This window comes from Phocoena phocoena, chromosome 9, assembly GCF_963924675.1.
Source record: "Phocoena phocoena chromosome 9, mPhoPho1.1, whole genome shotgun sequence".
Taxonomy (NCBI): Eukaryota; Metazoa; Chordata; class Mammalia; order Artiodactyla; family Phocoenidae; genus Phocoena; species Phocoena phocoena.
In genome coordinates this window covers 102,953,852-102,980,854 of record NC_089227.1, presented here as the reverse complement: position 1 = coordinate 102,980,854, position 27,003 = coordinate 102,953,852, and the positions used below count along the sequence as shown (strand labels likewise).

Sequence of the window (27,003 nt, the reverse complement as noted above, 5' to 3'; positions counted from 1 at the left end):
TGCTTCCTTCCTGAAGTGACCCCATAACCTCCTGGAAAACCGGGCACCTTCCCGGGAACATCTATTTAAAAGCCCAACACCTTCCGTGCTCCTGTCCCCACAGCTGTTTGGTTTTTCTATGAATAAAGCAAGGGTCAGATGTATGTATTCCTGCAAAAAGAACAAGGTGCTGGACGGGTGTTTTCTGGTAAGAGCTGCAACGTCACCTCCTCTTTGGGTACAGCCGGCACCTGGCAGTTTCCTGGCTTGGGTGCCTCTTTTCCATTGAACGGATGAGCCATGGCCTTGGGAGGGAGGTGCTGTGTCCCGGGGAGGGGCTGACGCATCAGTTGGAGCCAGAGGGAGCAGATGCTCTGCTCGCCCTGAGGATGATGGGCCCTGGGCTCTGGGACCTGCTCTGGGGCTCAGAGCCACAGGCTTGTGCGGTAGAGACACGGGGCCTGTGTGTCTGCCCTTGGGGCCAGTGCAGGAGTCACTCTGAGATAACCCGACACCACGACAGTGACCTTCCCAGGACAGCTCTCCCACAGCTGGGAGGCTGAGTACAAAGGTGAGGCTGACCTGAGACCTACGCCCTGCAGTCGCCTTCCAGGCACAGCCCCGGTTCATAGAATCAGAGATAAGAGTGCATCTTCTACATGACTCCACGTCCAGGTGGCTCTGACACGGAGAAGCTGAGCTGTCATCTCACCCCCGCCACCCCGCACCTTCCCAAGGGCAGCCCTGAGCAAAGAGAAAAGTTATACTGAAAATGAAAATCTTATAGAAAGAAAGGAAAAAGGGGGTAAAAGGAAGAGAGGCAGACTGCTTCCCTGAGCGCAGACAGTTTCCCCCGGGGGCAAGGAGAAGGCAGGTCAGGATCCCCTGAGGATCGTACGGTCCTGTCGGGGGAGCGGAGTGGGGCAGGAGACAGAGGCACCCCGCCCTGCTGTTTGCCCCTCGCACCCACCAAGGAAAGCCACAGACAGGTCAGCAGCTCACCACAAAGTCACCTGGCGCCAATACTGACTTCATGCTGTCGTGCTGCATGTCCCCAGCACTGACGTTTAAGTACAAAAACATAGCAGGGCGGGGAGAAGTGTTATGGAGTTCACTGCACTATGTTTGCAGACCAGGGAAAAGGAACTAAGGCCCAAAGAGGTTAGGAAGCAGGTACAGTGGCGAAAGAGCAGAGGCAGGAATCTGGCCTCTGAGCCTCAGATGAAGTTGTTTCAAGCACATACAAGCCTTGGAGCCTGATGTGTCTCCCGTCAAGCATTTGCTGTTTGCATTTTGGTGGAACGTATTAACAAACTCTCAATACTAGGGCAAATGGTGTCCCGTCCTTACGTGATTTAAGAAGACAGAAAAGACGAAAAGGAATTGGAATTCCCAAGAGCATCAAGATTTCAGCCACCGATACCCAAATTTCATTAAGACTCTACAGCAAAAAGATGAAGATGTGTTTATCTTAATCTCACAATCGATGCATAATTAAAAAGCTTTAAAAATATAACCACTGAACATCATACATTATTTATCAAAATCTCTCAGGATTAGGTAATTAATTGTGAGAAACATTTCTCAAGACCAGTGGGATTTCTTCCCACACGTCTAGAGAACCTTTTCCTCTCAGACTTCTCTTATTTCTGATTTTTAAATTTCACACTGAATTAAAGCAATCAGTTACTTTTCTGAGATACCAACAAGGCCCACGCTGGAGTATCAAGTGCAGACTCTGAGGCCCCGGGGTCTGCAGTTCATCAAACAGTGTCACACAACGACCAGCTCAAGGGGGCCTGCCCCTCCTGGGGCCTCTCCCCTGCAGTCGGGGGCTGTCCACCGGGAACCACAGCCACTAATTTACGGAATCCAAGGAGACGCCAAGAAGAAGGCAGCTGGCTACAAGGCACAGGTGACACTGACCAACCTTCCATGGAAGAGGGAGCCCCACAAGCTAGTGAGTCTGAGGACTCGCCCAGCTATTAACCATTGAGTGGCAAATAAGGTGAGTCTGCAAGGACAGAAAGCTCCAGCCCCCAGCTGCTTCCCGAACACTCCCACGCAGGGGCGTGGCATGTCCGTCTGCAGCAGCTCACTAACGGCGCGTGCGCTCTGAGCCGGCAGGCGGCCCTCGCCCGGCATCCCCCCTCCAAGGTCCCCACACCTCCCGGTGTCCAGCGCGGTGGCATCAGCCTTGCAACCACACTGGTCCCACGGCACTCCCTGGCCGCCCCCTGAACCTGACCCTCTATCTCCTCGCTGACTCTGAGGGATCCCCCGTACCCCTGCAGTAACTCCTAGTCTGCTCGGGTCCCAGACTTGGGGTCTGCTGTTCGCCATCCAGATGTGGAATCTTCAGTGTTGCCTCTGCCGGGCCTGGGGCTCCTACTGCTGGCACCACTTCCTGGGCCCTGGCACCGAGTCCTGGATAACGAGGTACGAGGACTGGCTGCCAGCGTCACCTGCAGGCCGAGCGTGTAACTGCTAGCGTGCGTCCCTCCAGAACTGAACCCCCTCCTCCACCAGCGCGCTGGGCTGGGCTGCCTGCCCGCCCGCCCGACAGGAGGGCGGCCCAGCAGCCTGGGCCCCTGAGGGACCACGGGGAGCGTGCCCCAGCCCCACCTCCACCCTGACGAGGGGTGCGGTGAGGGGCGTGAGTGACTCCCCTAGTTCTGAATCAGGGGGGTGGTGTCTGGTTTGCTTTGTTGGTCTGCTTTTGTGATTCCCAGCCTGACCTAGGCTATCCTCTTCCCCCTTCTCTGACCAGGCTTATTTTAGTCCAGGGAGGACGCTGGGTTGCAAAGCACAGGTCACAGGCCCTGCCCTTAGCACTGAACTTGAGGGGAAATTCCAGATCGGAGTTCGAGTATTTGATCTCCCAAAGCTGTTTTCACAATCAGGGCCCTCACCGCTGGCCCGAGTGTCCAGGTCAGAATACCGTTCCTTCCTCAGCTGGTGCAGCGGTCAGGCCCCAGCTTGGGCCACATCACCTTTTCAGTGGAGAACCTTCGGGGTAACACCAGGAGATCGACCAGCCTAACACCTCATCCCCACAACTGGACAGCCCGTTGATTACATAGTTTAAATGGCAACTCTCAGCCTGAATGCTCCCGGCAGGCAATAAGATATAATAGTAATTAAAGTCCAAACCGTATGGTCACCATGGCAATCAGAAGGGTGCTGGGAATATGCAGGGAAAACAAGGAGCCATGACGAGGAAGATGACGAGCCATAAGTCTCTGCAAGCTTCTGCTGGGAGAAATCCAAGGCCACAACCACGGCCCTTAACCCGCTGGAGAGGCTGTGCTTTGAGGTGTCCGAGTCCACCTTCCGGTTAAAAACACCTCTGCCACTTCGTGGTAGACACTCGTTCCATGCCAGGCACACGGACATCTGAGACTTTGCCACGTCTGACAGTAGCCCTGGCGGCAGGGCAGGCAGGCGGGAGGTTTATCCTTGTGGAACACTTCACAGCCATGTGCTAATATGTGATCACACGTATTGGCAAGTTCACGTGGTTCTACCTGTGCTCTCACGGATATGCTCTCATCCAACCTCACACTAATTCTTTGGGGAAGGTATCTGAGCTCTTACTTTTCATGCGAGGGATGGGAGGGCCAGGCAAGATACGTGACTCACTCAAGGTCACCGGGCGGCTGAGTGGCAGCTCAGGGACTCACACGCAGGCCCCCTGGGCTCTCACATCTGCACTCTGAGAAGCGCCTTGCACGGAGCTGGGGGTGTTGAAGGCTGTGGAGCGAGCAGACCGTGCCAAGGGGACGGGTGGTCCACTCATCACTTGGGCATCGATCAAGCCTATTTTTAACCTGCAAGAAGTTAATGCAGCTTTTTATACACACAATGGGCATGTGGTTAGGAGGCCAAATTGGAACCACTCACTGGCTGTGTGACCACTGAGAAGTCACTTAACGTTGCTGAGGCCAAGTTTCCGCAGCTGCGGCAGGATACGAGCAGCGCCTTCTTCCTGCAGAGGAGTCGATAGATTCATTCCTGTTTAATCGTGTCAGGCGTGCCATGGAAGAAACAGTCAAAATTAAACATTCCTGCAGTAGGTGAGCCACGGCTGGCACTTTAGGAGGTGGTCCGGAGCTGTCAGCTTCAATCTCACTCCCCTCGGCCCCTAGTAAGGGGACTGCCGCCATTCCTAAAGCCTCTCCTGATTCCTTTACCTTTGGGGATAAAAAGTGAAGCTCGTAATTACAATGAGATTAACAGTTCCTGCTTTTCAATAATCGGGTTGTTATTTTTGCTGAAGGAAGTTTGTGGAAGTGGAAGTTCTGATGACAGTGAAAAAAGGGAGGCCAGCTGATTCCCCTGGGAGGGTTTCTAGAATCCTGCATCTGAATTTTGGAGCCGAGGCAGCACCGTGAGGACAGGTAAGCACTGCCATGTGTAGGGACCGTCACGGTTGGGAGATGTGCTCATGGGGGAGGTTGTGATGGAACTTGAGGGGCGCAGGAGGAAGTGGAGGGCCCAGATATGGTTGGACCGGTCCAGGGGGCGAGGAGACCCTTGGTGGCCATTTAGATGTAGGCTGGCCATCACCTTCTCCCCACGCACCTGACAATCTCACTCCCTGCCTTAGACCACTGTTCTCATGCTGACATGCACAGACATCTAGAAACCCGAGGACGTCTCTCTTGGGGTCAGAGCGAGCACAGAGGGGATGAACACAGACTGAAGCATCTCGTCCACCTCGATGTCGGAGCTGAGTGGGTCCCCACTGAACAGCATGAGCCTTTGCTGTGTCTCTCTACAAGGTAAAAGCCACCTGCTTCGCAAGTCAAGGTCATTACTACTTCACGGAGCTGGAGGCAAGGGCTGTGCAGGAAACTCGCTCCTTTCACTTACATTAAATACTGAAAGCGCTGAGTTACCGTGCAAAAGGCCCTGCCACCTGGAGCCACTGCTCCACGGCAGCACCTCCCGGGTCTGGAGGCTTTTCCAGAGGCTGATCACATTCAGACATTTTCATCATCACTTTGACATTCATATCCTTCTTTAGAAGCCATAGATGAACTGGAATATGATTTTTAAGTATTTAATTTCTACAAGCCATCCTGAAGCATACTTTTTACTGAGGTAGAAGATCTCTGGTGCTCATAGGTTAACCAGCTGTCTGGTGTCGGTGACAAGTGAGGGATGTGACTCCAGCTCGGTGACTCTAAATGCAGACAGAAGGTTCCAGGGAGATGTTCATATCTGCACAGACATCCTCTCCAGGTTGAGTAGGAAGCCATGTACTTCTTATATAACACATTATAGACAACAACTCATGAGTGAATAGATTTTAATAGTCTTTGAAACCGCTACTGGAGGAGAATGGACTACACATTAGTGCTCCTGACTGTTGGCGATGCCAGATGAGAAAATGAGGTGCGTACGTGCTATGTGACTAATTTTTGGAGTTACAGATGAAGTAACAGCAGTTTTAACAGCAACAGCTGCGGTTTCCTAGTCCCAGGCACTGTTCTAACAACTGTACACGTACCAGCTCGTTTAACGTCCATGATGACCGCAGGGAACACTGATGACCTTTACTCTTGTTTTGCAGATAAGAAGACAGACACAAAGAGTTCAACCTCACCCAGGTTCACGTAGCTTCTACGTGGTGAAGCTGTGATTCAAAGGCAGGCATGGCTGCTGCAAAGACCCTGCCTTTACCACAGCTCTGCCACCCTTACACAAGAGGGCTCTGTAAAGCCAATCACAAGCTTCTGGCCATTTCCTGATAGAGATTTCCTGGTCTGACCAAGATTTCCCATCATGTAAATCAGAGAAGTAACCACCACTAAGTCCAAAGAACTACAGATCTGTGCTTTGAATAACAGCATACAGAACTGACCATGATTCTAAGTCCACTGAACTCCTGGCCATGTAACTTTCTTTAAAGCCATCAGTCCAGCGGGAATGATGCACGATGGGCGTGTCAATTCCCTTCATCTACCACCAGGATGCAGTTTACTAGCAGCTGAAGTGCCCTAACCAGGTACTTCAGGACATTAGCATTTGAAGAACTCAATCAAGAATGTACACTCCAGTGTGTGGCTCTATAAGCTTCACAAAATATCATGATCGAAATGTATTTCAGGGAGTTTTAAAAATAGTGCAAGAGGCATTAGAAACACTTTCTTACTGACAAAAATCTGGTGTGCAGTATGTCCTCTACCTACACAATAGTCCCAGGCGAGGGCTGTTCACTAGAGGCCTGTGGCCACAGTGGATCCCACTGGCTCGGTCCACTGACGACCTGTACAAAGTGGGCAGCGGACACAGTGAGCCTAAGTGTACAAGTCAGCACACACAGCTCACCAAGCACTGAATAAACCACAAGTTAACGTTAAACCCAACAGGCATGTTCCGCGGGAAATACTACTTAGCAATTTCATTGCAGGGAGTTTAGAAAGACTGCGGGGCTCTGGATGATCGGGGAAGAACTCTTTTCCTTACGGGGGAATAGTTCCCGTGGAAAGCACACACATTCAAAATCACCCCACAAATCTCCATAAGGGCTTCAGTCGTAGTAACATTTCTTCCCATGACAGCCATTCCCCCAGTCAACTCCCTGCCTCCTTGAATAATCCAAATTATAAGGCGTGGAGTCACACCCAAAACAAAAGTCAGGAAAGAATTTTAGTTCATCCACTGGGGCCCCCCGGCCTCTCGTTGAGGTCTCTCAGAGCACCTCTGTGGAGAGAAAACTGTAAGGTCATTAGTGCTGACTCTGAAAGATACTTGAAGAGACAGTGTTAAGAAAAGCAAACAGGCCTCAGCCTCACCCAGGCTTTGCAGCCTCTGGACAAGAGTCTGAACGTGAAGGGTAAGGACCATGTGACCAGGCTCGCGTGTCAAATGGGCAGCTCTGAACGACTCCAGCTTAGCAAAGCTCCCGCGACTTCCATCGCCCCAGCGAGAACAGGCTTTCTAGAGCATTCTAAGCTTGGGAGCAGGATGCACTGCAAGTGCCTCCACCCACATCAGCCCTGGGAAGGGGGCCCAGCTGCATCCCAGCTGCTCCACACCAGCCCCAAGTGAACCCGGGCAGTCAGCACGGGGCCGGGGGGAGGGCCTGGGGGCTCCCGGGCAGGTGGGCAGAGGACAGAGTACCATGGGGACCATGGCCCACAGGGCAGTTGGCCATCAGGAGCACCGGGACTCCGGGAAAGGGGAGGAGGTGTGCTAGGGAGGGAGAGCTGAGGGCCCGGGCAAGGGCACAACAGAAGCGTCCGGTCCTCTCCTGTTTCTCTCTCAGGCACTGCCTGACTGCCTAGGTCCTGAAGCCAAGCAGAGGAGCTGACGCCGAGCAGCCAGCAGGGGGCCTTATTCAGCATCACTCCCGCTGACCCTCACGTGGCGAGGCTGCCCGGCCAAGCAGCCTCCCTGCATCCAATCACGTTTCCGAGTACCACAAAGCTCTGGACTAGTTCAGGGTAAAACTCATCCCGGGGTTTCATCCACACCAAACCAGATGTTAAATAAATGCCCTCCAGGCATTTCTCGGCTCTCCCTGACATCCCAGCCTGATGGCGCCAGGCTGTGCTCTGTGAACACCTTCTCAAGTTCACTGCCCCCACCCTACCTCCATCGGGTCTCAGAGGAGTTGAGGTGACAAGGACTGGTACACACGTGGGGACAGAGTGGTTCTCAAACGAGCCCGACACACTCCAGCTTTCCGCTGGGGTATGAGCCATTTCACGATAATGACCTATCACTGAATATACTGCTATTTATTTAGGGTTACGCATATGACTGCTTTGGCAATAGAGGTGTGGAGGTCTCCTAGTTTAGTGGAAACATGTAATGACTTAAAGCTTCATTACTGAAAAGTTATTGGCCCAAAATTCTGTGCTGTGTACCACTATACCTCGTGTGTATGATGGCAATGATGAAAATGAAAATACTGAGTTGGCCAAAAGGTTTGTTTGGTTTTTTCCATAAGATGACTCTGGTAGCGCTTAGTTATCTTTAACTTCATTCGAAACACTATTGGTAGATTGTGACAGCTTCATATCAGCGTGTATTTTAAAAAGACTTATCAAAATTGGTGAATTTTTGTGTAGCCATTTTAATATTGAAGATGGAAGAAAAAAGCAACATTTTCCGTATACTATGCTTTATTATTTCAAGAACGGTGAAAATGCAACTGAAACACCAAAAAAGGTTTGTGCAGCGTACAGAAAAGGTGCTGTGACTGATGGAACGTGTCAAAAGTGGTTTGCGAAGTTTCGTGCTGGAGATTTCTCACTGGACGATGCTCCAGCGTCAGGTAGCCCAGCTGAAGTTGACAGTGATCAAATCGAGGCATTGAGAAAAGTCAACATTATACCACACGGGAGACAGCCGACATACTCAAAATACCCAAATCAAGTGCTGAAAGTCATCTGCACCAGCTTGGTCATGTTCATCGCTTTAATGTTTGGCTTTCACGCAAGTTAAGAAAAAAAAAAACACAAAACTTTCTTGACCGTATTTCCGCATGCAGTTCTCTACTTAAATGGAATGAAAATGTTCCGTTTTTAAAACAAATTGTGATGGGTGATGAAAAGTGGATACTGTACGATAATGTGGAACGGAAGAGATCGTGGGGCAAGCGAAATGAACCACCATCAACCACACCAAAGGCCGGTCTTCATCCAAAGAAGGTGATATTGTGTATATGGTGGGATTGGAAGGGAGTCCTCTATTATGAGCTCATTCTGGAAAACGAAAAGATTAATTCCAACAAGTACTGCTCCCAATTAGGCCAGCTGAAAGCAGCACTCGACGAAAAGTGTCCAGAATTAGTCAACAGAAAATGCATCATCTTCCATCAGGATAACGCAAGACCGTATGTTTCTTTGATGACCAGGCAAAAACTGTTACAGCTTAGCTGAGAAGTTCTGATTTATCCGCCATATTCACCAGACATTGCACCTTTGGATTTCCATTTATTTCGGTCTTTACAAAATTCTCTTAATGGAAAAAATTTCAATTCCCTGGAAGACACCTGGAACAGTTCTTTGCTCAAAAAGATAAAGTTTTGGGAAGATGGAATTATGAACTTGCCTGAAAAATGGCAGAAGGTAGTGGAACAAAAGGATGAATACGTTGTTCAATAAAGTTCTCGGTGGAAATGAGAAATGTGTCTTTACTTTTACTTAAAAACCGAAGGCACTTTTTGGCCAACCCAGTAATAGAAACAAGTAGCAGCAACTGGGAAATACAACCATCTCTGTACCACTGGTAACCATGAACCTTTCATAAAAATTTGGACAATCCAGCTCTGCCCATAAGCCTACATATTAGGATCTTTGCAAAATTGCTAACACGTGCATGAAAGTGCAAATTCTTAACAGAAACTTCCTTTCTGACTTCTCAAAAAACTAGTGACATCTTTAGTTTCTGGATAACTAACTTTCGTAAACCTTAAATCAGTTTGTAGGACACTTTTGTCTTTAATCCCATATTAAAATCAAAGTTCTATGTAACTCCATGACATCTGCCCAGAAGAGTAAAATAAAGACATGCACTTTGCTTATCAAGATCAGTGTGTGGCCACCACGAGGCAGGGCAACTGGAAGGTCAGTGAGACACGCGGTCTGAGGTTGCAGGCAGTGCCGCGGGTGCATTTCCGTGTGTGGGGCTTGCGTCAGTTAGTTGGGGAAGTTTCCTACCGAGTACGTGTAAACCTTTGGTCCAGGGATGGAGATTCCTGGCAGTCCCCAGGTCTCCTTCTTCTCTCCCTCAGTCCTTGATATTCTGAAATGTTCAATATGTTCAAAGCTCCTTTTTGGGGAACACAACAAATCAATATGGCATCTGACTGCCAACAAGCCTACGGGCTGCAGGGTGGTTTAGAACTTATATAGCTTCGTTTCTTCTCAGAACTAACATCTCCAAGCGAGTCAGGCCCCCTGAAAATGCTGTCAGGGTATTTTCCCCCTAATCTTTCTTCTCCTTTTTTTTTTTAAGGAGCATATGGAAGTGAAGCAGTTAAGTCACAGATTAGAAAAAAGCAATCTTCAGAGTTTACCTTCCAATTATTAAAAAAGGAACCGAGATTCCCCAGAGCTCTCACGCTCCCAACTTCAGAGGCCGAAGCATCAGCAAATATAACCTTCCAGGAGGCAGCACTAAGGAGATGAAGCTGCCACATCAACTGGGACTGATTTAGCATACGTGGGGCCCTGTTATCACACGAACACAATTCTGGGTAAATGCCTTGAGGAAATATTTCTTTTCAACGGATTTGCTGAAGCAAAAGCTTACTTTGAATTGCAAGGCAATGAGCTTTTTATTTTATTAGGAAGATACTAAAAAAGACATTCTCCATCTCCTGGTGATGGAGTTTTGAAGGAGATTATCCGTAGGGCAGGTCTAGGTCCTTCCAGCCAGGGCTCCAGGGGCCTCTCTCTCTAGGGGTCATTGGGTTGTCATTGCCCTGATCGCCCTGGAACTTGGGGCCTGCTGCTCATAAGGCTGTTTGTGCACAGGACAGTGGAAGCACAGTGGAAGCTGGACAGTGTCCACTTTGTTCCAGTGACTCCCTTGTATGAGCCCAATGAAACCTCAAGGTCGATCCTCCTGGCCCCAGAAGGCAGCTCAGTACCGGAATCCTGGGTGCTCTGAGCGGCAGCGGCCATGCTGGAGTGAACACGGGACTCCAGGGAAACGCAGCGAGAGGGCCGGCCTAGATGGGTGCCCACGTTCCAGCATTCTGCTAGGAAGCCAGCTGCACAGAAATCAGGATGGTAGGAGCCTCCGGAAGGGAAGCTTGGGGTGAGGGGAAACGTGACTGGAAAGGGGCTCGGGCGGTGCTTTCTGAGATGATGGAATATTCTGTATCTTTTTTTTTTGGCCACGCCACCTGGCTTTGCGGGGTCTTAGTTCTCCAACCAAGGACTGAACTGGGGTCCTGGCAATGCGAGTGCAGAGTCCTAACCACTGGACCGCCAGGGAGGTCCTGGAATGTTCTATATCTTGATGGGGCTGCCCAGTGTATACTGTGTCAAACCCATGAAACTGTGTCTTTATAGTTGTGCATTTTACTGTCTACGACTTACATCTCACTTTAAAAAAATGGAAATCAAGTCAACCTTGTGCTTCAGTGACTTCAGTGAAATCACGATGGGAAGTAGGACTAAGCATACAGGTCTATCCGCTCTGTCCTTTAGGATACATAAACCCCTGCAATGCAGAACCCAGCTTGACGAATGCACAGCACTGAGGAAACATGGTATTTTATGGGCTTGATCATGCCCAGACCCCGCTGGGGGTCCCCTGACCGCCCCCCACCCTTGCCCCAGCCCAGCACAGTGAATTCTTCCTGTGATCATGTGGTCTCAGACCAGTAGGCTGACAAGAACACAAGCTGTTTATCAGCCCAGTGCTGGGCTGCGTCGGCATCCTGCTGACATCTGCATTTCCAGAAAGGGGACAGTCCTGCACTTGAACAGTGATACTCCATGATACATCTCCCCTAACCTCGTGTAACCTTGGGCAGATGACTTACCCTCACTGAGCCTCCTCTGTGAAATGTCCATAACAGCACTCATCTCAGAATGCTCTCATGAGGGCGTTATGGACTGGATGTCTGTGGCCCCACAAAATTCAGGTGGAAGCCAAAATCCCCAATGTGGTGGTATCTGGAGGTAGAGCCTTTGGGAGGTGATGACGTTACCAGGGTGGAGCCTCCACGGTGGGGTTAGTGCCCTTCTAGGAGGATGAAGAGACCAGAGCTTCCTCCCCATGACTTTCTCTCCCTCTGGCATGTGAGGACACAGAGAGAAGGTGACCGTCTGCAAACCAGGAAGAGAGCCCTCACCAGACACCAGCTCTGCTGGAGCCCTGATCTTGGACTTCCCAGCCTCCAGAACTACGAGAAATAAAAGTTGCTTAAGCCGCCCAGTCTGTGGTGTTCCTGAGAGCAGCCTGGACTAACGTGGCGGGTAAATGAGGTAAGAAAAAGCACTGCTTAGCATAGCGCCTGGCAACTAACGGCAATCAATACAGGGCTGTTACTGTTACGACGAAGTTGTCATGAATGTGGAGACGGGTCATAAATGCTTAAGAAGAGAGCGTCTCACTCAGATTTTTCGTCATTTAATAATGCAGACCGCTGGAGTCCCCTGGTGCCAGAGGAAAACCAGCAGCAGAAAACGTCCCATGAGGCGGATGCTGACAGGCCAGCAGGCCACCCTGACGCGTTTCTTTTGGAAGCTTTACCCTCTGATGTCTCTTCCAGCTCTCCCTTCCCCAGGCAGAACCAGGCACTCAACCTCTCAGAAAGGGAGCAGGAAACCTGCACGTCTGGGATCCTGACTGTTCCGGGAGTCACCCCCCAGCACAGCACAGGGTTGTAGGATGCCCTGCCCACCTGGCCACCGGGTGAGTGCTTGACACCGCAGGCCCCCGATGGTCGCCTGCTGCTCCCCGAGGCTCCACAGTCTCTTTGTAATTTAGCAGAACCTCAAGAAACGGAGTTTAATTGACAGAGTCAGAGGAAACACCACCACGACCAATCCCAGTGACGCAGCAGCAGCAGTGACCACAGGCACCAAGCCTCCCACATCCCGCGTACCTTCGTACAGCCAGTCGCTAAGGCCGTTGTAAATCACGCCTTCCTTCCCAGTTGAGACCACACGGATGGCCTGCTTCCCGACGTGTGCACAGTAGTAGATATTGTTTTCAAAGATAAATATCTAATTTGCAAAGAGAAAAAACACAGCGTTAATCAAGGAAGTGCTTACAAATAGGGTATTCTTTAAAAATCCCAAACCAGCAATGTGGTCCGCGTTTTCCTTTGCATTTATCTGACAGAACAGACGTAGTCTCGGGACCCTTTGGAACTCACCCACCTCCAAAATCATCTACATTTAAGGTCAACTGGAGACTCAAACTCCACAGAGTTCACCCAATGTTATCATTTACCATGACCAGACAATCTGTCTGATACTCTTGGGTATGTTAACATCAAATGGCTTTGACTATCTTAGCAACTGTATTTTTCCTAGGAATTGTGACTGGTGGGCTGGGAAGCTTGAAATCTGTGATTATTCACTCAACATTTATGAAAAGTTACTTAGTGGGCACCAACTCTGTGCCAATCATGGGAGAGCACAGGGATGAATGAGGTGGGACGTATCATGTGCCTTTACTCACAATCCAGTAAAGAAGACAAACTTTAACAGGAAAATGTTCTAAAGAGCTCTGGGAACACGTAACAGTACTACTAACTTAGGCCAAAGGCAGGCAAGGAGTCCCTGAGAAAGTGACTGGAAAAAAGTTTTCTTATTGTGATAAAACATACATGACACAAAATTTGCCACCTTGACCACGTTTAAGTGTACAGTTCAGTGGCCTTAAGTGCATTCACACTGATGTGCAACCATCACCACCATCATCTCCTGGACTCTCTTCATCCTGCAAAATTCAAACTCTGTCCCCATTAAACACTGATTCCTCATCCCCCTCCCCCACCCCCGGCCCCCACCCTTTTGCTTTCTGGGTCCAGGAATCTGACGACTCCAGGGACCTTGTGTGACGGGAACCACACAGCATGTGTCCTTCTGTGTCTGGCTTATTTCACTGAGCATAACGTCCTCAAGGTTCACCCGTGCTGTGGCAGGTGTCAGGATTCTGAGAAACTGGGCTTTAGGCTGAGATCTGAATGGCAAGCAGGATGAAGAAAGGGGGGCTGAGAAATTAGGCTACACGGAGGTAACAGTGTGAGAGAGAACCAGAGGCAGGCGTGGGCCTGGGGAGCTGGACAAGAGCGCCAGGCGTGAGGGGGAGGGGCAGCAGGAGTGGAAGCCCAGGGGGTGGGGAAGAGGCGGGTGCCAGCCCCCAAGGGTCCGTCCGTGGGCTACAGAACCCCAGAGGCAGCAGGAAGCCCTTGGCAGAAGCTCGAGAAGGGGAGCAACATGGCTAGAAGCAAGTCTTCTGTGGGCGAGCCCAGGCCCATGCAGATGAGAAGGCAGGGCAGGAGTCAGCCTGTCAGCTGTGGGGGGGGATGGTGGAGACAGACAGAGGTGGACCAGCCAGGGACAGTGGGGGGATGCCCTGGGCGTGGGGACTGAAGTTGCAGGAGGAGACAAAGTGGTTCCCCAGCCGTTCCCTGGAGCAACTGGGTGGCCCATGTGCAGCCTGGGGTGCCCTGGAAGATGCTACAGTTCTGACCTTAGGTCAGCCCCAAATGCCCTGGGGCCAGGGGGAGGGTGGGTTAGGTCAGTGGCTCTCGAATTCTGATGTGTATTACGATGATCTGACGAGGTCTGACATATCCTACAGTCAGGTCCAAGAGCCCGGCCCAATGGTTAGGATCTAGGGGTGGGACCCTGGCATGAGTATTTTATTTTTTTTATTTTTTAAAGTATTTATTTATTTGGTTGCGCTGGGTCTTAGTTGCGGCAGGCAGGCTCCTTAGTTGTGGCTTGTGGGCTCCTTAGTTGCGGCATGCATAGTTCCCTGACCAGGGATCGAACCCGGGCCCCCTGCATTGGGAGCTCAGAGTCTTTTTTTTTTTTTTTTTTTTTTGCGGTACGCAGGCCTCTCACTGTTGTGGCCTCTCCCGTTGCAGAGCACAGGCTCCGGATGCGCAGGCTCAGCGGCCATGGCTCACGGGCCCAGCCGCTCCGCGGCATGTGGGATCTTCTCAGACCGGAGCACGAACCCATGTCCTCTGCATCGGCAGGCGGACTCTCGACCACTGTGCCACCAGGGAAGCCTGGGAGCTCGGAGTCTTAACCACTGAGCCACCAGGGATGTCCCCTGGCACCAGTATTTTAAAGAAACACCCTGGGCGATTCCAGTGTGCAACCAAATCTATGAAGCAGTGGCCCAGGACAAATCTAATGTCTCCCAAAGCTCTTAAAGTATAAATTAGCCCATTCTCCAGGCACTGCTCAATTCTGCCCTGTGTTTTCTGTATCTAAATTCTTTGCCTGCTACCCCCACAAGGACCTAAGCACATGATGCAAATATCCAATGTCTGTGGAAACTGAGCTTTGTGGACCAAGAACAGGACTCAATCAGATTTTTTTTTAAAGAAATTCTAAAAAAAATACTGTCAGTGTCATTTAAGAGACCAGTGAGAAAGGGTATTTTGCAAGTGTAGGAAACAGCGTAAATATTGACATTTTAAACTGAAGATGCAGAAAGGGCAGTTCCCATAGATCGTTGTCATGGAAGCCTGGAGCTGAAAGCTCTATCAAGTATTAGCTTCCTGCTCAGGCCTCTTGCCTCTTCAAAGATTCACTTCAACCAGAAATGAGCTGGAAAACATCTAGACACAAGTACACATCCTCATTTAATTTCAGTAGCTGTTCTTACGAGTTTGCCTAAGGGTAAGATGTATTATGAAATTTCAACTTTTTATGCGTCCTAAGCCTACAATAAATTTTTGAATCAAATCGGACCATAGACAATATTCTGAAGAAGTAAAATTTGCTACGATAGATATTAAATCCCTTTTCATCTTGACTTTATTTTATTTTTTAAAGAAGATGTTGGGGGTAGGAGTTTAGTAATTTATTTATTTATTTTTGCTGTGTTGGGTCTTCGTTTCTGTGTGAGGGCTTTCTCTAGTTGTGGCAAGCGGGGGCCACTCTTCATCGTGGTGCGCGGGCCTCTCACTATCGCGGCCTCTCTTGTTGCGGAGCACAGGCTCCAGATGCGCAGGCTCAGTAGTTGTGGCTCACGGGCCTAGTTGCTCCGCGGCATGTGGGATCCTCCCAGACCAGGGCTCGAACCTGTGCCCCCTGCATTAGCAGGCAGATTCTCAACCACTGTGCCACCAGGGAAGTCCCTTGGCTTTATTTTTAATGGAAGGAAAACAAAAGGAAACAAGCTCTAAGGAACAGTGCGCTTTGCTTTGAAGATGTTCACATCTACAAATGGGAGTCTGGGTCCTACACACCTCAGCCCACTCCAGGCCCTGCAAAGGCGTCTGCACCGTGTGCTCTGGGAGCACAGCGGACCTGCCGCAGGACCTGAGCCAGTGCTGGACTCCTAGTTGCCTCAGTTTCTTTGTCTGTCAATACAGATCAATGCAGAACTCAGTCTTAGGGTGGCTATGAGGCTGGGTGAACTGACAACTTCAGAGCACTGAGAACACTGCCCAGCACAAAGTAAGGGCTCAGTAACACCTTTTTTTTTTTTTTGCGGTACGCGGGCCTCTCACTGTTGTGGCCTCTCCCGTTGCGGAGCACAGGCTCCGGACGCGCAGGCTCAGCAGCCATGGCTCACGGGCCCAGCCGCAGCATGTGGGATCTTCCCGGACCGGGGCACGAACCTGCGTCCCCTGCATCGGCAGGCGGACTCTCAACCACTGCGCCACCAGGGAAACCCCAATAACACTTATTCTTGTTGTGGTTACTATCATCATTATAAAGGTTTGTTCTGTCTGGAGAGATCAGGAGAGACTTCATGCGGGAGGTGACACCTGAGCTAGACCAGGAAGAATACCCACATTTTCACAGGGTGCTTATGATAAAGCTCAGCTCAAAGACACACGGAGCTAAAGGGGGAGCTCATTATCTCAGGAATCAGGAATGGGATAAGTACCATAATTCGGCACAACTTAGCTTTTAGTTCTGGACAAACAAGGCCCAGAGGAAAACATATTGAACAGCTCAGTGCTTGACTAAAAGAGAGCAGCACAGCTCCGGTGGAATTATAAATTAGAGAATGCTGGACTTGAAGTCGAAACCTAAATTCTAGTTGAGACAACTAGTTGTCCAGGTCTGAGCAGGTTACTTAACCTCACTGAATCTCATGTCCTTCACTACAAAATACGAGGTTGACTGGACAGTCCCTAAGGTTTCCTCCATACTTAATTAACATTGTTGAACCCAAAGGTCTTATGAGCGTCCGAGATCAGGAAAAGACGTTTAGCAAATTAATTAGTGATGCTATTACTACACTGGTATTCGCAAGGAGAACTATTTATCATGAAGGCAAAATTCAACATTCATAGCGAACCCAACATGCTACTATCAAGGGGGAAAACAGATTCTCTATATTTCAGCTAAAACCCCCAGTTATCATGTCAGCCTAGGTTTCTTTAACTGACACGGTAGAGCGACCGTCCTGATCTCGAGAACACACCCCGGTAGTGGTCACTACTTACTAATTGCTTTTCCCCTGGCTTTCTACTTCCTCTTTTGGGTTACCCCATTTCCTGACCAGGCACAATTTTACTAACACTTCCACAGTAAACGAGGATGAACGATCCCGTCATATATGACATTAAGCTTAACTTATAGTGTGAAACAGAACAGCTTGGGTGGTCACGGTAGCGCCCATTGGTTCAGCAGTGGTCATAAGGAAGCGATGTATTTGCACAGCAACTGGGATCGTCTCTGTTGTAGGTCATTCTAATCCCACTGGAAACACTGCACAGTTAACTGACATTACTGGAACACGGCACACAGGTAAGCCATGTCACCAGAACATGGAAATTCTGTCTCTAAACCTTGCCACCCGGTCAACACATCTTTCGGCAGACTCTGGTGAAGAAGCAAACTGTTGACGGAGAGGTCGGTATGTCTTCGGGAGGCCGGTGCCCATCAGGTTCGTGTGTCCACGTGGCTTTAATTTCTGGGTGTGCTATGTCACCTCTGGTCCCCTGAATGGTTTCATCAACAGGCCACATAACAGAAGGTCAGAATTACCAACTGTGACTAACAGATTGGGAAACCCTCCTGCCTTCAGAACTTAATGGCCGGTTTCCCCTGCATAGAAATTGACCTTCAGGTAACTTTCTGTTTCTATTGCCCTGGACACCTGGTAAGGGTGGATATGGGCTCTAATGGTAGGTGATGCCATTTCTGGTACGTTGCAACTGGTCGAGGAGAACCGTAAACTCTGGGAGGAAGCCATCACCGTGACCTCCTCGAGTGCATGATTCCCGTCACCGGGCACTTCCCTCTGGGCACCTGGCAGGGATTCCACACCCACCCACAGGGGTCCCATTTACTGAGCTGTCACCGGCGGGGGTACGGGGAGAAGACACTGCTACACAGCTGTCAGGTGGGTGGCTGTGTGGAACGCTGTGGGGGAGGTGCCCCCGAGACCATCTGCCAGCCAACGGCTCCTGTCTACACCCTTCTGAGTCCAGCTGGTGCCAAGCGTGGCCTCTGTGGGCTTGCGAGTCAGCACATCTGCTTGGTGGACATGAGACCCCCCTCGCCCCCCGCTGTGGGTGTTTTCCAGCAGCCATCAGGCTCCGAGAATGGCCCCTCTTCCCTGGGTTCACGTCAGGAGAAACCGGGTGATGGTGGGACTTCTGAGTCATTACCAGAGTAAAGTTAGTGTGGAACAATTACAAGAAGGGATATTTACCAACACTAAAAGGAGGGAGCAGTAAAACAGCGCTGGGCATTTTTTTGAAAAGCAAACTAGCTGGTTGGAGATCACACATCAGTTCGGCTGACTATGAAGGTGGAAAACAGGGTAACAAAAGCCACCAAACCCTGACTCTGCACATTCACCATTATTATAGAAAATACGGGAGAAAGTTAAAATGTCACAACCCTACAAACCACACACATACACAAAATATGACTATTAAAATACACTTTCTTGTATTTTATTCCCTCCTAGATGAGAGAGAGAGAGAGAGAGAGAGAGAGAGAGAGAGAGAGAGAGAGAATGTGTGTGTTGGTCGGTGGGGTATAAAACATAGTTTTAATAAAACTAAAGTCATATAACATACACGGGTTTGCACACTGTTTTAGAATCTACATCAGAAATGTTTTTCCATGTCGGTGAGACATGCCTTTTAGGAGATATACCGTAGTTTATTCAATTATGTCCCTATTGTTTGACATCTATTCTCTTTTTTATTACAATAAAAACGCTCTTGTGTGCGTCTTTGTACTTCACTGCACCTCTGACATCTCCCTAGGATAAACCCCTATGCACAGAAATCAGGAATCATATTCATTGTGCAATTAAAAAAATGGGTGGAGGACAGGGACACGCCGATCAGAGAACCACACAGAGTACTGATCATACAGAAGCCCTTATATTCGTGAAGAACAGAAAGGAATCTTATTACAACGGGAATATTTTGTTTACCAAACTATCAGACTGAACAACACCCAAAGTTGCTAAGAACGCTGTGTGCTCTCCCAGTGGGGGCGGAGACTGGCTGCGCGCTCACAAGAAGTGGGCAGCAAGCCACAGCAAAGGAGACTTTTCCTGTGTAGATAATGTGAGGAAGACTGCTGGAAACAAAGTGTAATTGGCCTTTCCAAACCGTATCTACAGAACCTGATGACGGTGGAAGCTGCAGCCTCTGAACTAAAGGGGAATAACACACGTGTATGTGTGCAGACACATGCGTTTTCCCACGTCAACACGTGAAGGTGCTGAGAATCACTCTCCGATTACTCAACGCTCAGTTTCAGGAACTGACCAATTTGTAGATTAAATAAATTCTTTCCTTTCTCTGTTTTGCTCTCCCATTCCCTGTTTTGGCCATTCTACTGCTCAACTGGGCAAGGAAGAGAACTTCCATTATTCTAGTTTGTAACTGTGCCTGGAAAATGCAATGATGGGGGGATGGCAACGCTGTTGATCAAGTTGATCAAGGAGGGTTTTCCAGATTCTCGGCGGTCCTTATCCAGTTTGGGAGCATCACACCAACCCCACAAACAGGCGTGTGCACACCTCCGATCAGCCGGGCAGGGTGCTGAGCAGCTGCTCAGTAAGCTCTCATCTGACCTGTGCAGGTGGCCAAGACTCCCGAGTCTATTGTGTCCACGTGTCATTTCCCCAGTTAATCCATCGCCTGAAATTCAGCACACTTGGCTCTCAGGTTGGTTCCTGCCCAGGCAGAGGTGGGACGTGGCAAAATTCACTTGCTGTTCTGCCGCTGGATTTTGCCACCCATAAATAGAGATAATCACACCTGCCGTGCCAGCCTTGTGGTGCTATTGGGAGGATGAAAGGAGACAATTTTGCTGGAGAAACCTTGAGGGTTATAAAGCACACTTGAAGGAAATGCACTATTAACATAAGCATCGTCGGCCCGCTGGATCCCTGCTACGAGGACACCGTGCTAACAGCAGGGCTCTTCCAGCTTCTCATGTCAATACTGCCCCTCCGCCCTTTCCACCAAAAATCAGTGGAAGACATTACATCACATTTTGATGCAGCAAACTAATGCAGGATTTAACGCCCAAAAGCGGAGTTCAGTGCCAAGAAAGAGAAAGTCCTGTGCATAATCTAAAACCATTCTTCTTGTCAGAAGGTACTCACATTTTTCATCCTTTCAAATGTCAACCAAAATCAAGAAGAAACACCTGAAACATCACCATAAAGACCCTCCCCTCAGTGTAGTCCTTAAATGGTCAAGGAAAAGCTTCCTTTTCAGAGTCACCCACCGAGAAAAAGCTCTCAGGATCCCTCTCACTTGATGAGCCCACATTTTAACTTGGAGAGTTCAGAGATGTTATTTTTTCAACGCCGAGGAAAAAGTCCCTAAGTGAAATTATGCTCCTGAGGAGTCGACGGCCGTATTCAGTGTCCCCTGTGATACGGGAGCTGAGCAATTTCATCTCGACCACAGAGATGTGAGGCTCCTAACACACCCAGGACCTCAGGGCGGGGTCGCAGCAGGGAAGCAGTGAGCGGGTGCCTGGCCTGAGAACGGGTGCGAGCACCTTCCAAGCTCTCTCTTCTCCCTGAGGGCCTCTGAGCTGCGGGGCTGCCCACGGACAGCCCGGTCAGGATAAGTGCTGGGAGGGCCAAGTGCTATAAGGCCAGGTGACAGGGCCCCCATCTGGCCTGGGCTCGGGGTCGCCCCTGAAAATGGCTTCTGAGCTGGGATGACGTGGAGGGTGGGCAGCAGCCGTCGGGGGAAGGAGGGGCACAGGGCATCACAGGGGAGAAAGGCCTCTGTCCGTCTGAGCAAATGGGGCGGCCCATGTGGAATGAAGGGCCGGGGGGCCAGGTCAAGGCAGGCAGTGTCGGGGGTGAGGCTGGAAAAGGGGCCGGGGAGCCGTGCAGGTCCCACAGGCCACGTTCACGACTGCGCTTCCTTCTAAGAGCAGCGGAGCACCTGGGGAGCTTTGGTGGCATCATGGTCGTTGGCTGTTTTAAGAGAGCGAGTGAGAAGATGGTGCTGTGTTTTCCATGACATTCTGTTGCTGTGTAGGGGGCGGGGCAGAGGGCAAGGGGTCCCGGGGGATGGTCCAGAGGGACAGTGGAGGCTTGGGCTGTGTTGGCCCAATGGCGGGACTGCAGCGATAGGTGTGGGTTCCCAGAGCGCTGTGCTGCCTGGACACAGGCCAAGGGAAGGCAGGTGTGAAGGAGTCTCCTGGTCTGACACAGGCAGGTGGATGGACGGCAGTGCCCCCGGGAATCCCTGGAGGCAGGGCACGGGGGGAAGCCATGAGCCCACCTAGACATGGGGAACAGGACAATCAAGTGGCATGGCCCCGGGAGAGTCTCAGGCTGGGGGTGGGACGAGCAGCAGTTACTCTTACTATGAAAACAGCTCGTCAACCCTGAATGAACTTGAACCACCATGGAATCTGCCTCTGCGCGTCACGGCTGCCTACTTGTCCTTCCCTCTTGTGTCTTTAGCTGGCACCACAACCCCTGCCTGAGAGCCTGCGCTGTCCACGGCAGCGCCTGGACGGGGCCGTCCCGTCCCTCAGGCAGCCCAGTTCCCTGCTCCATGGGGACGGGCACTATCAGTGTCACCAGGAAATGCCATGGAATAGTCCACCGCCTGGGATCAGCGTTAACCACTGAACGAGGTGCCTTTCTTTAGAGGGTCTGGGGGGAAGGCAACTTCAAAGCCACACAAAGGGGCTTTCAGGCCGCGTGGCAACCCCCGGAGAGCCCCACCTCTCTCCACGGGGCACTGCCTCCTGGGCTGAGCCGAAAGTAATCCTCAGATGTGCTGTAACCACTAGCACAGCGACAGCTGCTCTGTGGCAACACGCTTATTGTACCAACAAAAGGACGACTGGATTTAGTGGGTTACCCGACTTAGGAGAATATCTGCTTCTGTTCTACGCCTGGATGTTGTGGCTGAGCACTGCGCGGAAATCTCCACTCCCCGTTTGCCTAGTTTGAAGCCGTCCCTCGCCCGCGTCCTGTGGCTCGGGGCTGCCCGTGAGAGCCACTTTCTGCCCTGGACACCAGCCCAAGATGATGCACCTTGTCTGCTGGAAGAGCCAGGATTTGGGCTGAGGCAGCCTAACCCCGGAGTCCGTGACCTGTGGCCTCTCATTGTCTGGACACCCTGCTACTTTGTAGAACTGAGGAGCAGGCTCAGAGAAGCGAAGCTTTCACCCAAGGTCACAGAGCTACTTAGTGACAGAATTAGAAACGAAATGCTTAACCCACATGCCCGCGATTCCAGCGCCAGCAGCACCAACAGCATTTAGGAACCGCAAGAATCCTGTCGTGAGAATCAGGACCCTCCCCAGACCAAATGAGTTTCAGCGGGCCCTCCGGTGACTCTGACGCACACTGCAATTTGCTGCTTCTTCCAGCTGAAAATCATGATCAATCCTGAGCAACTCTGCTGGTGAGAATGGCTGGACCGCTGGGCCTTCGTGGGAGTGGGCCTGAAAACTCTCTAAAAGCATTGAGAGAAATGACAAATGTACTGACTGGCAGAAATCAGTCCGAGGCGCTCTCTCAATCTTTTTATACCACAGTTAAATTCAAGCCTCATTGGTTGCCAAACACAGTCTTCTGACTCCAAAGAAGTGAATGAATTTTCCAGTATCTTCCTAAGGGGCTGAAAAAATCCATTTATTTCTTGGTAAGTTTCCAGGCTTTTTTGTATACAGTCCAAATATAAGGCCAGCAATGCTACCACTGAAACATCATTTGGACCTTCCTGGTTGGACCACCTGGATTGTACCAGGTACTTGAAGTGTGCAGTGTTTGCTCTGAGGGCACACTGAAGCCACTAACACCATCCCAGACATGCCAGCTCAGCCCTCTCAGACACATTCCCTCCAATGTTGCCCAGGTGACTGGTCTTAGGACTTCATTCTCCAAGATGATGTGATAAACACCCGACCTCTCTTCAGCCGCTAGGGGCTCATTATCTGGTCTGTAGATTATTCGCGGTCTTTGAAACTCCTCTTTCTTTTGGCTCTTCACCTCCCAGCTTGTTACTGCTCCCCAGCATCTCCCCAGAGGGTGGAGTGGGTATCAAAGACAGTCCAGCTCGGAAGCCCACCATCCTTGGCATTTATGCTCAGGAGACATTTGCCGTGGTTCTGCTGGGACTGGCTCCGGGCTACACTGTGAAGTCCTTAAAGATGATTTCTGCTACCTGTCACACTCTCGTCAGTGATCTTTTCTATTATTTACACACTGAGACAATAAAAGATGAATGGACCCAGAATAAAACCAGAAAATTCACAAGAAAGATACCATGGGTATTAATTTATAGAAAATTATCAACTACTAAATACATATTAATTTAATCAACTATGGGATATAATTAAATACATGCTGATTTAAAGAGCAATGCAACTGAATTACATTAGCAAAGAGTTTTGAAAATTCGTAGAAGCAGCAATATTTTTTTTAATGATACAGCCTGATGCTTAATGCAGTAAATATATGACCGATTAACCACACAGGAAACAATTTGTAAATGTATATCAAGTGCCTTAAAAAAGTGTTCAATACTTCAATTAAGAATATCAATTGCCGAGGAGAGGGGGAAGATGGTGGAAGAGTAAGACGCGGAGATCACCTTCCTCCCCACAGACACATCAGAAGTACATCTACACACGGGACAACTCCTACAGAACACCTACTGAATGCTGGCAGAAAACCTCAGACCTCCCAAAAGGCAAGAAACTCCCCACATACCTGAGTAGGGCAAAAGAAAAAAGAATAAACAGAGACAATGGAAGAGGGACGGGACCTGCACCACTGGGAGGGAGCCATGAAGGAGGAAAGGTTTCCACACACTAGAAGCCCCTTCGCGGATGGAGACTGCGGGTGGCGGAAGGGGGAGCTTCAGCGCCGCAGAGCAGGGCGAAGCCACAGGGGTGCAGAGGGCAAAGCAGAAAGACGCACAGAGGATCGGTGCCGACCGGCACTCACCAGCCCGAGAGGCTTGTCTACTCACCTGCCGGGATGGGTGGGGGCTGGGAGTTGAGGCTCGCGCTTCGGTCGGATCCCAGGGAGAGGACTGGGGTTGGCGGCGTGAACACAGCCTGCAGGGGGTTAGTGCGCCACGGCTGGCTGGGAGGGAGTCCGGGAAAAGACTGCAGCTACTGAAGAGACAAGAGACTTTTTCTTGCCTCTTTGTTTCCTGGTGCGCGAGGAGAGGGGATTAAGAGCGCTGCTTAAAGGAGTTCCAGAGATGGGCGCGAGACACGGCTACCAGCACGGACGCCAGAGACGGACATGGGACGCTAAGGCTGCCGCTGCCGCCACCAAGAAGCCTGTGTGCGAGCACAGGTCACTCTCCACATCCCCCTTCCCGCCACTGCCAGGGTCCCGGGATCCAGGGACAACTTCCCCAAGAGAATGTACGGCGCGCCTCAGGCTGATGCAACGTCACGCCGGCCTCTGCCGCCGCAGGCTCGCCCGGCATCCGTGCCCCTCCATCCCCCCAGCTTTAGTGAGCCAGAGCCCCCGAATCAGCTGCTCCTTTAACCCCGTCCTCTCTGAGCGAAGGACAGACGCCCTCAGGTGACCTACACACAGAGGCGGGGCCACATCCAAAGCTGAACCCCGGGAGCTGTGCGAACAAAGAAGAGAAAGGGAAATCTCTCCCAGCAGCCTCAGGAGCAGCAGATTAAAGCTCCACATGTGTATGCTTCTGTGTGAGATTTTGTCTGTATAGCTTTGCTTTCATCATTTGTCCTAGGGTTCTGTCTGTCCTTTTTTTTTTTTTAACTTAAAAGTTTTTTTTCTTAATAATTATTTTTTATTATAATTATTTTATTTTATTTTATCTTCTTCCTTCCTCCCTCCCTCCCTCCCTCCCTCTCTCTCTCTCTCTCTCTCTTTCTTTCGTTCTACATTTTCTCCCTCTTATTCTGAGCCGGGTGGAGGACAGGCTCTTGGTGATACAGCCAGGAGTCAGTGCTGTGCCTCTGAGGTGGGAGAGCCAACTTCAGGACACTGGTCCTCAAAAGACCTCCCAGCTCCACGTAATATCAAACGGCAAAAATCTCCCAGAGATCTCCATCTCAACACCAAGATCAAGCTCCACTCAATGACCAGCAAGCTACAGTGCTGGACACCCTATGCCAAACAACTAGTAAGACAGGAACACAACCCCACTCATTAGCACAGAGGCTGTCTAAAATCGTAATAAGGCAACAGACACCCCAAAACACACCACCAGACGTGGACCTGCCCACCAGAAAGACAAGATCCAGCCTCATCCACCAGAACAGAGCCACTAGTCCCCTCCACCAGGAAGCCTACACAACCCACTGAACCAACTTTAGCCACTGGCAACAGACACCAAAAACAACAAGAACTACGAACGTGCAGCCTGCAAAAAGGAGACCCCAAGCACAGTAAGATAAGCAAAATGAGAAGACAGAAAACACACAGCAGATGAAGGAGCAAGATAAAAACCCACCAGACCTAACAAATGAAGAGGAAATAGGCAGTCTACCTGAAAAAGAATTCAGAATAATGATAGTAAAGATAATCCAAATCTTAGAACAGAGAAAATGCAAGAAACATTTCACAAGGACCTAGAAGAACTAAAGAGGAAAAAGCAATGATGAACAACACAATAAATGAAATGAAAAACACCCTAGATGGGATCAATAGCAGAATAACTGAGGCAGAAGAACGGATAAGTGACCTGGAAGATAAAATAGTGGAAATAACTACTGCAGAGCAGAATAAAGAAAAAAGAATGAAAAGAACTGAGGACAGTCTCAGAGACCTCTGGGCCAACATTAAACACACCAACATTCGAATTATAGGGGTTCCAGAAGAAGAAGAGAAAAAGAAAGGGACTGAGAAGATATTTGAAGAGATTAGAGTTGAAAACTTCCCTAACATGGGAAAGGAAATCGTTAATCAAGTCCAGGAAGCACAGAGAGTCCCGGAAGCACAGAGAGTCCCATACAGGATAAATCCAAGGAGAAACACGCCAAGACACATATTAATCAAACTATCAAAAATTAAATACAAAGAACAAATATTAAAAGCAGCAAGGGAAAAACAACAAGTAGCACACAGGGAATCCCCATAAGGTTAACAGCTGATCTTTTGGCAGAAACTCTGCAAGCCAGAAGGGAGTGGCAGGACATAGTTAAAGTGATAAAGGAGAAAAACCTACAACCACGATTACTCTACCCAGCAAGGATCTCATTCAGATTTGATGGAGAAATTAAAACCTTTACAGACAAGCAAAAGCTGAGAGAGTTCAGCACCACCAAACCAGCTTTACAACAAATGCTAAAGGAACTTCTCTAGGCAAGAAACACAAGAGAAGGAAAAGACCTACAATAACAAACCCAAAACAATTAAGAAAATGGGAATAGGAACATACATATAGGTAATTACCTTAAAAGTAAATGGATTAAATGCCCCCACCCAAAGACACAGACTGGCTGAATGAATACAAAAACAAGACCCGTATATATGCTGTCCACAAGAGACCTACTACAGACCTAAGGACACATACAGACTGAAAGTGAGGGGATGGAAAAAGATATTCCATGCAAATGGAAATCAAAAGAAAGCTGGAGTAGCAATTCTCATATCAGACAAAATAGACTTTAAAATAAAGACTATTACAAGAGACAAAGAAGGACACTACATAATGATCAAGGGATCAATCCAAGAAGATATAACAATTGTAAATATTTATGCATCCAACATAGGAGCACCTCAACACATAAGGCAAATACTAACAGCCATAAAAGGGGAAATCGACAGTAACACATTCATAGTAGGGGACTTTAACACCCCACCTTCACCAATGGACAGATCATCCAAAATGAAAATAAATAAGGAAACAGAAGCTTTAGATGATACATTAAACAAGAT

The 27,003-nt window shown here is 49.7% G+C and overlaps 1 protein-coding gene across 2 annotated transcripts in view; it reads right to left on the bottom strand.

Moving 5' to 3' along the window:
• Window positions 1-27,003, bottom strand: part of DPP6 (dipeptidyl peptidase like 6) — a 778,185-nt gene that overhangs the window by 158,731 nt on the left and 592,451 nt on the right. For both annotated transcript variants that reach the window (XM_065883771.1, XM_065883772.1), the window contains exon 8: window positions 12,563-12,683. In XM_065883771.1, the coding sequence (XP_065739843.1) occupies window positions 12,563-12,683 (121 nt within the window). The remainder of the gene's footprint in view (window positions 1-12,562; window positions 12,684-27,003) is intronic.